The 10,646-nt window shown below is 41.7% G+C and overlaps 1 protein-coding gene across 1 annotated transcript in view; it reads right to left on the bottom strand.

Annotated features, from left to right (window-relative positions):
• Positions 1–9,269: 9,269 nt before the first annotated feature.
• Positions 9,270–10,646, bottom strand: part of MCF2L2 (MCF.2 cell line derived transforming sequence-like 2) — a 217,629-nt gene continuing 216,252 nt past the window's right edge. The window contains exon 30 of the mRNA XM_027122468.1: positions 9,270–10,610. Coding sequence (XP_026978269.1) covers positions 10,478–10,610 — 133 coding nt within the window. The 3' untranslated portion in view covers positions 9,270–10,477. The remainder of the gene's footprint in view (positions 10,611–10,646) is intronic.

The following is a 10,646-nucleotide window of genomic DNA, read 5'->3' as shown; positions in this document are numbered from 1 at the left end:
TCCCACCCTCCCTATTCCACCCCTCTAGGTGGTCACAAAGCACCAAGCTGATCTCCCTGTACTATGCAGCTGCTTCCCACTAGCAAGCTATTTTACATTTGGTGGTGTATATATGTCCATGCCACTCTCTCAGTTCGTCCCAGCTTACCCTTCCCCCTCCCTGTGTCCTCAAGTCCATTCTCTACATCTGCATCTTTATTCCTGTCCTGCCCCTAGGTTCATCAGAACCATTTTTTTTCCAGATTCTATATATATGTGTTACCGTATGGTATTTGTTTTTCTTTCTGACTTACTTCACTCTGTATGACAGATTCTAGGTCCATCCACCCCACTAAAAATAACTCAATTTCGTTTCTTTTTATGGCTGAGTAATATTGTGCCACATCTTCTTTATCCATTCATCTGTCGATGGACACTTCCACGTCCTGGCTATTGTAAATAGTGCTGCAATGAACATTGCGGTACATGTCTCTTTTTGAACTATGATTTCTCAGGGTACATGCCCAGGAGTGGAATTGCTGGGTCATATGGTAGTTCTATTTTTAGTTTTTTAAGGAACCTACATGCTGTTCTCCATAGTGGTTGTATCAGTTTACTTTCCCACCAACAGTGCAAGAGGGATTCCTTTTCTTCACACCGTCCCCAGCATTTATTGTTTGTAGATTTTTTCATGATGGCCATTCTGACCGGTGTGAGGTGGTACCTCGCTGTAGTTTTGATTTGCATTTCTCTAATGATTAGTAATGTTGAGCATGTTTTCATGTGTTGTTGGCAATCTGTATATCTTCTTTCTTCTTTGGAGAAATGTCTATTTAGGTCGTCTGCCCATTTTTGGATCGGGTGGTTTGTTTTTTTGATATTGAGCTGCATGAGCTGCTTGTATATTTTGGAGATTAATCCTTTGTCAGTTGCTTCATTTGCAAATATTTTCTCCCATTCTGAGGGTTGTCTTTTCGTCTTATGGTTTCCTTTGCTGTGCAAAAGCTTTCAAGTTTCATAGGTCCAATTTGTTTATTTTTGTTTTTATTTCCATTTCACTAGGAGGTGGGTCAAAAAGGATCTTGCTGTGATTTATGTCAAAGAGTGCTCTTCCTACGTTTTCCTCTAAGAGTTTTATAGTGTCTGGCCTTACATTAAGGTCTTGAATCCATTTTATTTTCGTGTATCGTGCTAGGAAGTGTTCTAATTTCATTCTATTACATGTAGCTGTCCAGTTTTCCCAGCACCACTTATTGAAGAGGCTATCTTTTCTCCACTGTATATTCTTGCCTCCTTTATCAAAGATAAGGTGACCATATGTGTGTGGATTTATCTCTGGGCTTTCTATCCTGTTCCATTGATCTATATTTCTGTTTTTGTGCCAGTACCATACTGTCTTGATTACTGTAGCTTTGTAGTATAGTCTGAAGTCAGAGAGCCTGATTCATCCAGCTCTGTTTTTCTTTCTCAAGATTGCTTTGGCTATTTTGCGTTTCCATACAAATTGTGAGATTTTTTGTTCTAGTTCTGTGAAAAATGCCAGTGGTAGTTTGATACGGATTGCATTGAATGTGTAGATTGCTTTGGGTAGTATAGTCATTTTCACAATGTTGATTCTTCCAATCCAAGAACATGGTATATCTCTCCATCTGTTTGTATCATCTTTAATTTCTTTCATCAGTGTCTTAAAATTTTCTGCATACAGGTCTTCTGTCTCTTTAGGTAGGTTTATTCCTAGATATTTTATTCTTTTTGTTGCAGTGGTAAATGGGAGTGTTTTCTTAATTTCACTTTCAGATTTTTCATCATTAGTGCATAGGAATGCAAGAGATTTCTGTGCATTAATTTTGTATCCTGCAACTTTACCAAATTCATTGATTAGCTCTAGTAGTTTTCTGGTAGCATCTTTAGGATTCTCTACGTATAGTATCATGTCATCTGCAAACAGTGACAGCTTTACTTCTTCTTTTCTGATTTGGATTCCTTTTATTTCTTTTTCTTCTCTGATTGCTGTGGCTAAAACTTCCAAAACTATGTTGAATAATAGTGGTGAGAGTGGGCAACCTTGTCTTGTTCCTGATCTTAGTGAAAATGGTTTCATTTTTTTACCATTGAGGACAATGCTGGCTGTGGGTTTGTCATATATGGCCTTTATCATGTTGAGGTAAGTTCCCTTTATGCCTATTTTCTGGAGGGGTTTTATCATAAACGGGTGTTGAATTTTGTCCAAAGCTTTTTCTGCATTTATTATCATATGGCTTTTATCCTTCCATTTGTTAATACGGTGTATCACATTGATTTGCATATATTGAAGAATTCTTCCATTCCTGGGATAAACCCCACTTGATCATGGTGTATGATCCTTTTAATGTTCTGCTGGATTCTGTTTGCTAGTATTTTGTTGAGGATTTTTCATCTATGTTCATCAGTGATATTGGCCTGTAGTTTTCTTTTTTTGGTGACATCTTTGTCTGGTTTTGGTATCAGGGTGATGGTGGCCTCATAGAATGACTTTGGGAGTGTTCCTCCCTCTGCTATGTTTTGGAAGAGTTTGAGAAGGATAGGTGTTAGCTCTTCTCTAAATGTTTAATAGAATTCACCTGTGAAGCCATCTGGTCCTGGGCTTTTGTTTGTTGGAAGATTTTTAATCACAGTGTCAATTTCAGTGCTTGTGATTGGTCTGTTTATGTTTTCTTTTTCGTCCTGGTTCAGTTTCAGAAGGTTGTGCTTTTCTAAGAATTTGTCCATTTCTTCCAGGTTGTCCATTTTATTGATAGAGTTGCTTGTAGTAATCTCTCATGATCTTTTGTATTTCTGCAAGGTCAGTTGTTATTTCTCCTTTTTCATTTCTAATTCTGTCGATTTGAGTTTTCTCCCTTTTTTTCTTGATGAGTCTGGCTAGGGGTTTGTCAATATTGTTTATCTTCTCAAGGAACCAGCTTTTACTTTTACTGATCTTTGCTACTGTTTCCTTCATTTCTTTTTCATTTATTTCTGATCTGATCTTTATGATTTCTTTCTTTCTGCTAACTTTGGGGGGGGTTTGTTCTTTTTTCTCTAATTGCTTTAGGTGTAAGGTTAGGTTGTTTACTTGAGATTTTTCTTGTTTTTGAGGTAGGATTGTATTGCTATAAACTTCCCTCTTAGAACTGCTTTTGTTGCATCCCATAGGTTTTGGATCATTGTGTTTTCATTGTCATTTGTTTCTAGGTATTTTTTTGATTCCCTCTTTGATTTCTTCAGTGATCTCTTGGTTATTTACTGGCATATTGTTTAGCCTCATGTGTTTGTATTTTTTACAGTTTTTTTCCTGTAATTGATATCTAGTCTCATAGTGTTGTGGTTTGAAAAGATACTTGATACAATTTCAATTTTTTAAAATTTACCAAGGCTTGATTTGTGACCCAAGATATGATCTATCCTGGAGAATGTTCCATAAGCACTTGAGAAGAAAGTGTATTCTGTTGTTTTTGGATGGAATATCCTATAAATATCAATTAAGTCCATCTCATTTAATGTATCATTTAAAGCTTGTGTTTCCTTATTTATTTTCATTTTGGATAATCTGTCCATTGGTGAAAGTGGGGTGTTAAAGTCCCCTACTATGGTTGTGTTACTGTCAATTTACCCTTTTATGGGTGTTAGCATTTGCCTTATGTACTGAAGTGCTCCTATGTTGGGTGCATAAATATTTACAATTTTTATATTTTCTTCTTGGATTGATCCCTTGATCATTATGTAGTGCCCTTCTTTGTCTCTCGAAAACAGTCTTTATTTTAATCTTTTTTTTTTTTTTTGCGGTACGCGAACCTCTCACTGTTGTGGCCTCTCCTGTTGCGGAGCACAGGCTCTGGATGCGCAGGCTCAGTGGCCGTGGCTCACAGGCCCAGCCACTCCATGGCATGTGGGATCTTCCTGGACCGGGGCACAAACCCATGTCCCCTGCATCGGCAGGTGGACTCTCAACCACTGCGCCACCAGGGAAGCCCTAGTCTTTATTTTAAAGTCTGTTTTATCTGATACGAGAAATGCTACTCCAGCTTTCTTTTGATTTCCATTTGCATGGAATATCTTTTTCCATCCCCTCACTTTCAGTCTGTATGTGTCCCTAGGTTTGAAGTGGGTCTCTTGTAGACAGCATACTTACAGGTCTTGTTTTTGTATCCATTCAGCCAGTCTATGTCTTTTGGTTGGAGCATTTAATCCATTCACATTTAAAGTAATTATTGATATGTATGTTCCTATTACCATTTCTTAATTGTTTTGGGTTTGTTTTTGTAGGTCTTTTCCTTCTCTTGTGTTTCCTGCCTAGAGAAGTTCCTTTAGCATTTGTTGTAAAACTGGTTTGATGGTGCTGAATTCTCTTAGCTTTTGCTTGTCTGTAAAGGTTTTAATTTCTCCATCAAATCTGAATGAGATCGTTGCTGGGTAGAATAATCTTGGTTGTAGATTTTTTTCCCTTTCATCACTTTAAATATGTCCTGCCACTCCCTTCTGGCTTGCAGAGTTTTTGCTGTAAGATCAGCTGTTAACCTTATGGGGATTCCCTTGTATGTTATTTGTTGTTTTTCCTTTGCTGCTTTTAATATTTTTTCTTTATATTTAATTCTTGATAGTTTGATTAATATGTGTCTTGATGTGTCTGTCCTTGGATTTATCCTGTATGGGACTCCCTGTGCTTCCTGGACTTGATTGACTATTTCCTTTCCAATGTTAGGGAAGTTTTCAACTATAATCTCTTCAAATATTTTCTCAGACCGTTTCTTTTCCTCTTCTTCTGGGACCCCTATAATTTGAATGTTGGTGCATTGAATGTTGTCCCAGAGGTCTCTGAGACTGTCTTCAATTCTTTTCATTCTTTTTTCTTTATTCTGCTCTATTGTAGTCATTTCCACTACTTCATCTTCCAGGTCACTTATCCATTCTTCTGCCTCACTTATTCTGCTATTGATTCCTTCTAGAGGATTTTTAATTTCATTTATTGTGTTGTTCATCATTGTTTGTTTGCTCTTTAGTTCTTCTAGGTCCTTGTTAAACATTTCTTGTATTTTCTCCATTCTATTTCCAAGATTTTGGATCACCTTTACTATCATTACTCTGAATTCTTTTTCAGGTAGACTGCCTATTTCCTCTTCATTTGTTTGGTCTGGTGGGTTTTTACCTTGCTCCTTCGTCTGCTGCATAGTTCTCTGTCTTCCCATTTTTCTTAACTTACTGTGTTTGTGGTCTCCTTTTCATAGGCTGCAGGTTCGTAGTTCCTGTTGTTTTTGGTATCTGTCCGCAGTGGGTAAGGTTGGTTCAGTGGCTTGTGTAGGCTTCCTGGTGGAGGGTACTGGTGTCTCTGTTCTGGTGGATTACGCTGGACCTTGTCTTTCTGGTGGGTGGGGCTGCGTCTGGCTGTGTGTTTTGGGGTGTCTCTGAACTTAGTATGATTTTAGGCAGCCTCTCTGCTAATGGGTCTTGCTAGTTGTTTGGCATGGGGTGTCCAGCATTGTAGCTTGCTGGCTGTTGGGTGGAGCTGGGTCTTAGCGTTGAGACAGAGGTCTCTGGGAGAGCTCTTGCCAATTGATATTACATGGAGCCGGGAGGGCTCTGGTGGTCCAATGTCCTGAACTCGGCTCTCCCACCTCAGAGGCTCAGGCCTGACATCAGGCTGGAGCACCAAGACCCTGTCAGCCACTTGGCTCAGAAGAAAAGGGAGGGAAAAAAAGAAAGAAAAAAAATTTTTTAATTAAAAAATTATTAAAATTTAAAAATTATTAAAATTAAAGAAATAAAAAAGTAATAGAAAAAAAAGGGAGCAACTAAACCAATAAATAAATCCACCAGTGATAACAAGTGTTAAAAACTATACTAAGGTAAACATAAAAATCAGAAACAAGTCATTCGCAGAAAGCAAACCCCAAGTCTACAGTTGCTTCCAAAGTCCACCACCTCAATTTTGGGATGATTTGTTGTCTATTCAGGTATTCCATAGATGCAGGGTACCTCAAGTTGATTGTGGGGATTTTATCTGCTGCTCCTGAGGCTGCTGGGAGAAATTTCCCTTTCTCTTCTTTGTTCGCACAGCTTCTGGGGTTCAGCTTTGGATTTGGCCCCACCTCTGCGTGTAGGTCACCCTCAGGTTTCTGTTCCTGCCCAGAGAGGACGGAGTTAAAGCAGTGGCTGATTTGGGGGCTCTGGCTCACTGAGGCCGGGGGGTTGGGGAGGGATGCATACAGTGGTTGTAATTGGAATGTGGGGCGAGCCTGCGGCAGCAGAGGCCAATGTGATGTTGCACCAGCCTGAGGTGTGCCATGTGTTCTCCCAGGGAAGTTGTCCCTAGATCATGAGACCCTGGCAGTGGCAGGCTGCACAGGCTCCCGGGAGGAGGCATGTGGATAGTGACCTGTGCTTGCACACAGGATTATTGGTGGCTGCAGCAGCAGTGTTAGCGTTTCATGCCCAGCTGTGCTGTCCGCGCTGATAGCCACGGCTTGCGCCCGTCTACGGAGCTCATTTAGGCAGTGTTCTGAATCCCCTCTCCTCGCGCACCCCGAAACAATGGTCTCTTGCCTCTTAGGCAGTTCCAGACTTTTTCCCGGACTCCCTCCCATCTAATTGTGGCGCACTAGCCCCCTTCAGGCTGTGTTCATGTAGCCAACCCTAGTCCTCTCCCTGTGATCTGATCTCGGAAGCCCAAGCCTCAGCTTCCAGCGTCTCAGGCTGGTGAGTGCTGGTTGGCACCAATCCTCTGTGTGGAAATCTCTCCGCTTTGCCGTCTGCACCCCTGTTGCTGCGCTCTTCTCCGTGGCTCTGAAGCTTCCCCCCTGCCCACCCCCAGTCTCTGCCAGTGAAGCGGCTTCCTAGTGTGTGAAAACTTTTCCTCCTTCACAGTTCCCATCCCTATTCTTTTGTCTCTGTTTTTTCTTTTTCCTTACTCAGGTACGTGGGGACTTGCTTACATTTGGAAAGTCTGAGGTCTTCTGCCAGCATTCAGTAGGCGTTCTGTAGGAGTTGTTCCACATGTAGATGTATTTTTGATGTATTTGTGGGGAGGAAGGGGATCTCCACATCTTACTCCTCCGCCATCTTGAAGGTCTCCCCTCCCTGTGTAGTATTTTTAAAGTGTATTTATTTTTAGATACTTCTTTTTCATTGTGGGATTAACTCATTGAATTCTTACACTCTTCTGCCTATGCTGCAAAATATACTCTGGGAAGTGCTGGTTTAGAGGATCTCTAACTTTTCTTATCATTTCATAGTGCATGGCTGGTGTTTAGTGTGGACTCAGACTCTGCCAGATTTTACAGATCCTGGGCCAGACCACTTTCACCTGGGGCTACAGCAGTCCCACTCCTCAGCAACGTGTTGAAATGAGTCCCTCTAGTGGGCAACAGGTGACATGACGAATTGAACGACTAGTAAAAGAAGGCTGGGGGGTTTATCTGATGGTTTTGGATTCTTTTCCATTTACCCAAACAAAATGATGATACAAATGTCATTCATAGAAGAGCCACCCTCTGTTTTTTCTTTTTTCCCTGGTTTTTAAGAAGTCTAAAATTTTCAAAACTGTACTTCAGTTCCAGGAGCTGCAGTTTACCATTTTCCCAACACTTCCATAACCAGACTCATCACACAGCAGCAGCGTTGTGTGCTCCCACAGTATGTGTCACACCGTGTTGCGATGATCTGTTTCCACATCTGTCTCCCGCAACTGGACTGAGGAACCTCTCACTCATCTTCAAACCTCCTTGGTCTCTCCCGATGCTGGCACCTTCCTCAGGATGGGGGTGCTCAGGAAATAGGTGTTGAATAAAAGGAGGGAATACATACATACATAAATAAATATTCTTATGGTCAAAATGGAACAAGGTGGGTTGGAAAATAATGCAGGTAGAAGGAAGTAAGATTTCCTATAGATTTGGGAAGAACTTTATTTGCGTGTGCAAATAGTAAGTATTGTATCCTACCAATTTGAAACACACTCTACCATAAGACAGATACTTTGCTGTTAGGAAAGGGGGCATGAGACCGTGGACCCACCACATAGTTCAACTTTCTGAAAAATTTCAAACACTCTGCTGGATAATCGTGCCAAGAAGCCCCTCCCTGATGGTCTACTCCTCAGTCTCTTCCCTTTTTGGCCACCCAGTCAAAGGCCTTCTTTATGGACACACTATTTTGGTTTTCTTGAATTCTACAGTGATATTACCGAGTCTCATGGGAGACACTCCCCAGGTGCCTGCTGACCCACTCCATTCCAGGAATGAATCAGGGGACTGAAAACTCAGCCAGATCCCTCATCCAGTGAAAAGTTAAAATCAAAGCACCCTAACAATTCCAAAAACAACTAAATCCAAAACTACCTCTAAAAATAAACAACTCCAGAGCTCAGGGTGCTGGTTATTAGCCATGATCGCTCAGCTCCCCGCCCACCCTCTGCTCTCTGCTTTGTGGTTGGGGCCATTCGCCTCCTTTGCCAGCGAGGGCTTTGCTCCTCCCTGTGTGCCTGGGTTCCCTTCAGTATTGCCGTAGCAACTGGCCTTCACCCTGAGAGCCCCAGTCGGTTCCGGAAGCTGCAGTTTACCATTTTCCCAACACTTCCATAAGCAGCCTCATCACGCCCCTTCCTCTAGCACCAGCTGGCAGCAGAGTTCTGCATCCAGTTCCCAGGCCCGCCTTCAAGTTCCTGGGGGCACCTGGGGAATGCCACCCCCCCACACACCAGAGGGCTACCCTCAGCCATGTGGGGCTCCCAACCTCTTCCCTTGTTCCCTCTGCCCTTGGGCTGGTAGCTGCTTCTTATACTTAGAATCTTCATGATATCTCATTATCACTTTTTTTCCCATTAAAATCTCCAATAGCTGGATAGCACTTCCTTATAGTAAATCCTTTCTGTTAAAATAACTAGTATAGTGTCTCTCTTGATTGGATCCTGACTGATGAACTAAATAATTATAAAACTTAATAATTCTGAAAATAAACCTGAAAATAAAATAACTAAAAATAGTGAATAGAAAAAAAATTGAATGACAAAGACAAAACTGAAAAGAAATAACTGAGAATAAGTAACTCTGAAAATAACTCAGAAACTAGCTCAAAAATTCTGAAACTAAAAAATTCAAAATATAATGTTCAAAAATGCAACAACTGAAAATAAAATAATTTCAAACCAAATAACTAAAAAATAAAAAACCCAAATAATAAATGAATGTAAAAATAACACAGAATCTAAAATAAGTGAAAATAAATTACTGTGAATATAAGTAACTCTAAAACCAAATAACTAGCGGAAAAACCCCAAAATAAAGACAGCTATTTTATTCTGAAAATAAAGGAATTCAAAAACTTCCAGTGAGTTTTTACTATTCAAATAAGTAACTGTAAAATAAATAATTCAAAAATGCCAATAACTAATAATAGAATAACCATGAAAATAAATAACTCAGATATTAACAACTGAAAAGACAGATAATTAAAAATGAATAATTCTAAAGCTAATTTGGAAATATATAACTATTAAAACAAAGTAACTATAAATAACTGAAAATAAATAACTCAAAAACTAAGTAACTTTAAAGACAAAATAATTATAAACAGCTAACTTTAAAGCTATAAGATTAAATAACCAGAAAACTAAAAACAAATGAAAATTAACTAATAAAACTAAAAATAAATAACCGAAGATAACTGAAACTAAAAACTAACGAGTCTAAACGTAAGAAGTTAACCTGTAACCAACCCTCGCTAAAAGGAAACAATCCTGGAACAAAGTAACAAAAGTATCACATTAACATTCCTGTGGGGATTAAGGGAGGTGAACACAGGGCTGCCACGTGGAGTCTGAGCAGCTCTGATCTGAGGTGCTCAACCTAGCTCCCCACTTCCACCCCAGCAGAAATTTGGCAATGTCTGAAGGCATTTTTGATTGTCATAATTTGGGTGAGTGGGTGGGGGGGTGTTACAGGCATCTAGTGGGCAGAGGCCAGAGATGCTCCCAAACATCCTACAAGGCACAAGAAGTACCAACAACGAAGTATCCAGCCTGCAAAGTCAAAAGTGCCGACATTGAGAAACCCTGCGCTCAGCTCTCCAACACTGGATTATGCTAACCTCCAAAAGGCGCGTGTGCCGAGCAGCTCGAGGTTCTCCGCGGGGTCCACAACCAAGCCGGCTGCGCTCGCGCAGGCGTGCCTCTAATGGCGCAAGGTTCTCCACGGGCTCTGCGCCAAGTCCCTGCGCAGGAGTGCGTCAGCACCTGCAGATTCTCCACGGGGTCTGTGCCGAGTCCCTGCGCGAGCGGCGCTGCACCAGGAGGGGTGGGCTCCGCGGGCGGATGGCGACCGCTCCTTAAGCTCCGGCAAGATGGTCCTGTTGCCCCCGGGCAGGGCAGCGGATCCCCAGGTTCGAAGGCCCCTTTGCTGCTTCTGCTTAAGGGCGGGCTGGCCTCTGCATCCACAGCAGCGGCTCCTGGGAATGCAGGAGGCCGGGGAGGCTGGGTTGTCTGGGACGAGTGTCAGTTCTCTGCGGAGGGCGGCCTCAGGCCCCCTTCCCGCGCCCGCACTGCCTCTGCTCGAAAACCGGTCTCCCCACTGGGGTCGAGCAAGCCAGCGGACATCCCAGGGCTCTCCTCAGTTTTGTTTGTGGCCCTGAAATTCCAAGAAGAAAGTCAGAGGAGCAGTGGC

Source organism: Aethalodelphis obliquidens, unplaced genomic scaffold (genome assembly GCF_003676395.1).
Source record: "Aethalodelphis obliquidens isolate GAN/ISIS:26980383/991018 unplaced genomic scaffold, ASM367639v1 scaffold1, whole genome shotgun sequence".
Lineage (NCBI taxonomy): Eukaryota > Metazoa > Chordata > Mammalia > Artiodactyla > Delphinidae > Aethalodelphis > Aethalodelphis obliquidens.
Note: the sequence above shows the minus strand (reverse complement) of the source record. Positions and strands in the feature narration are given on the sequence as shown.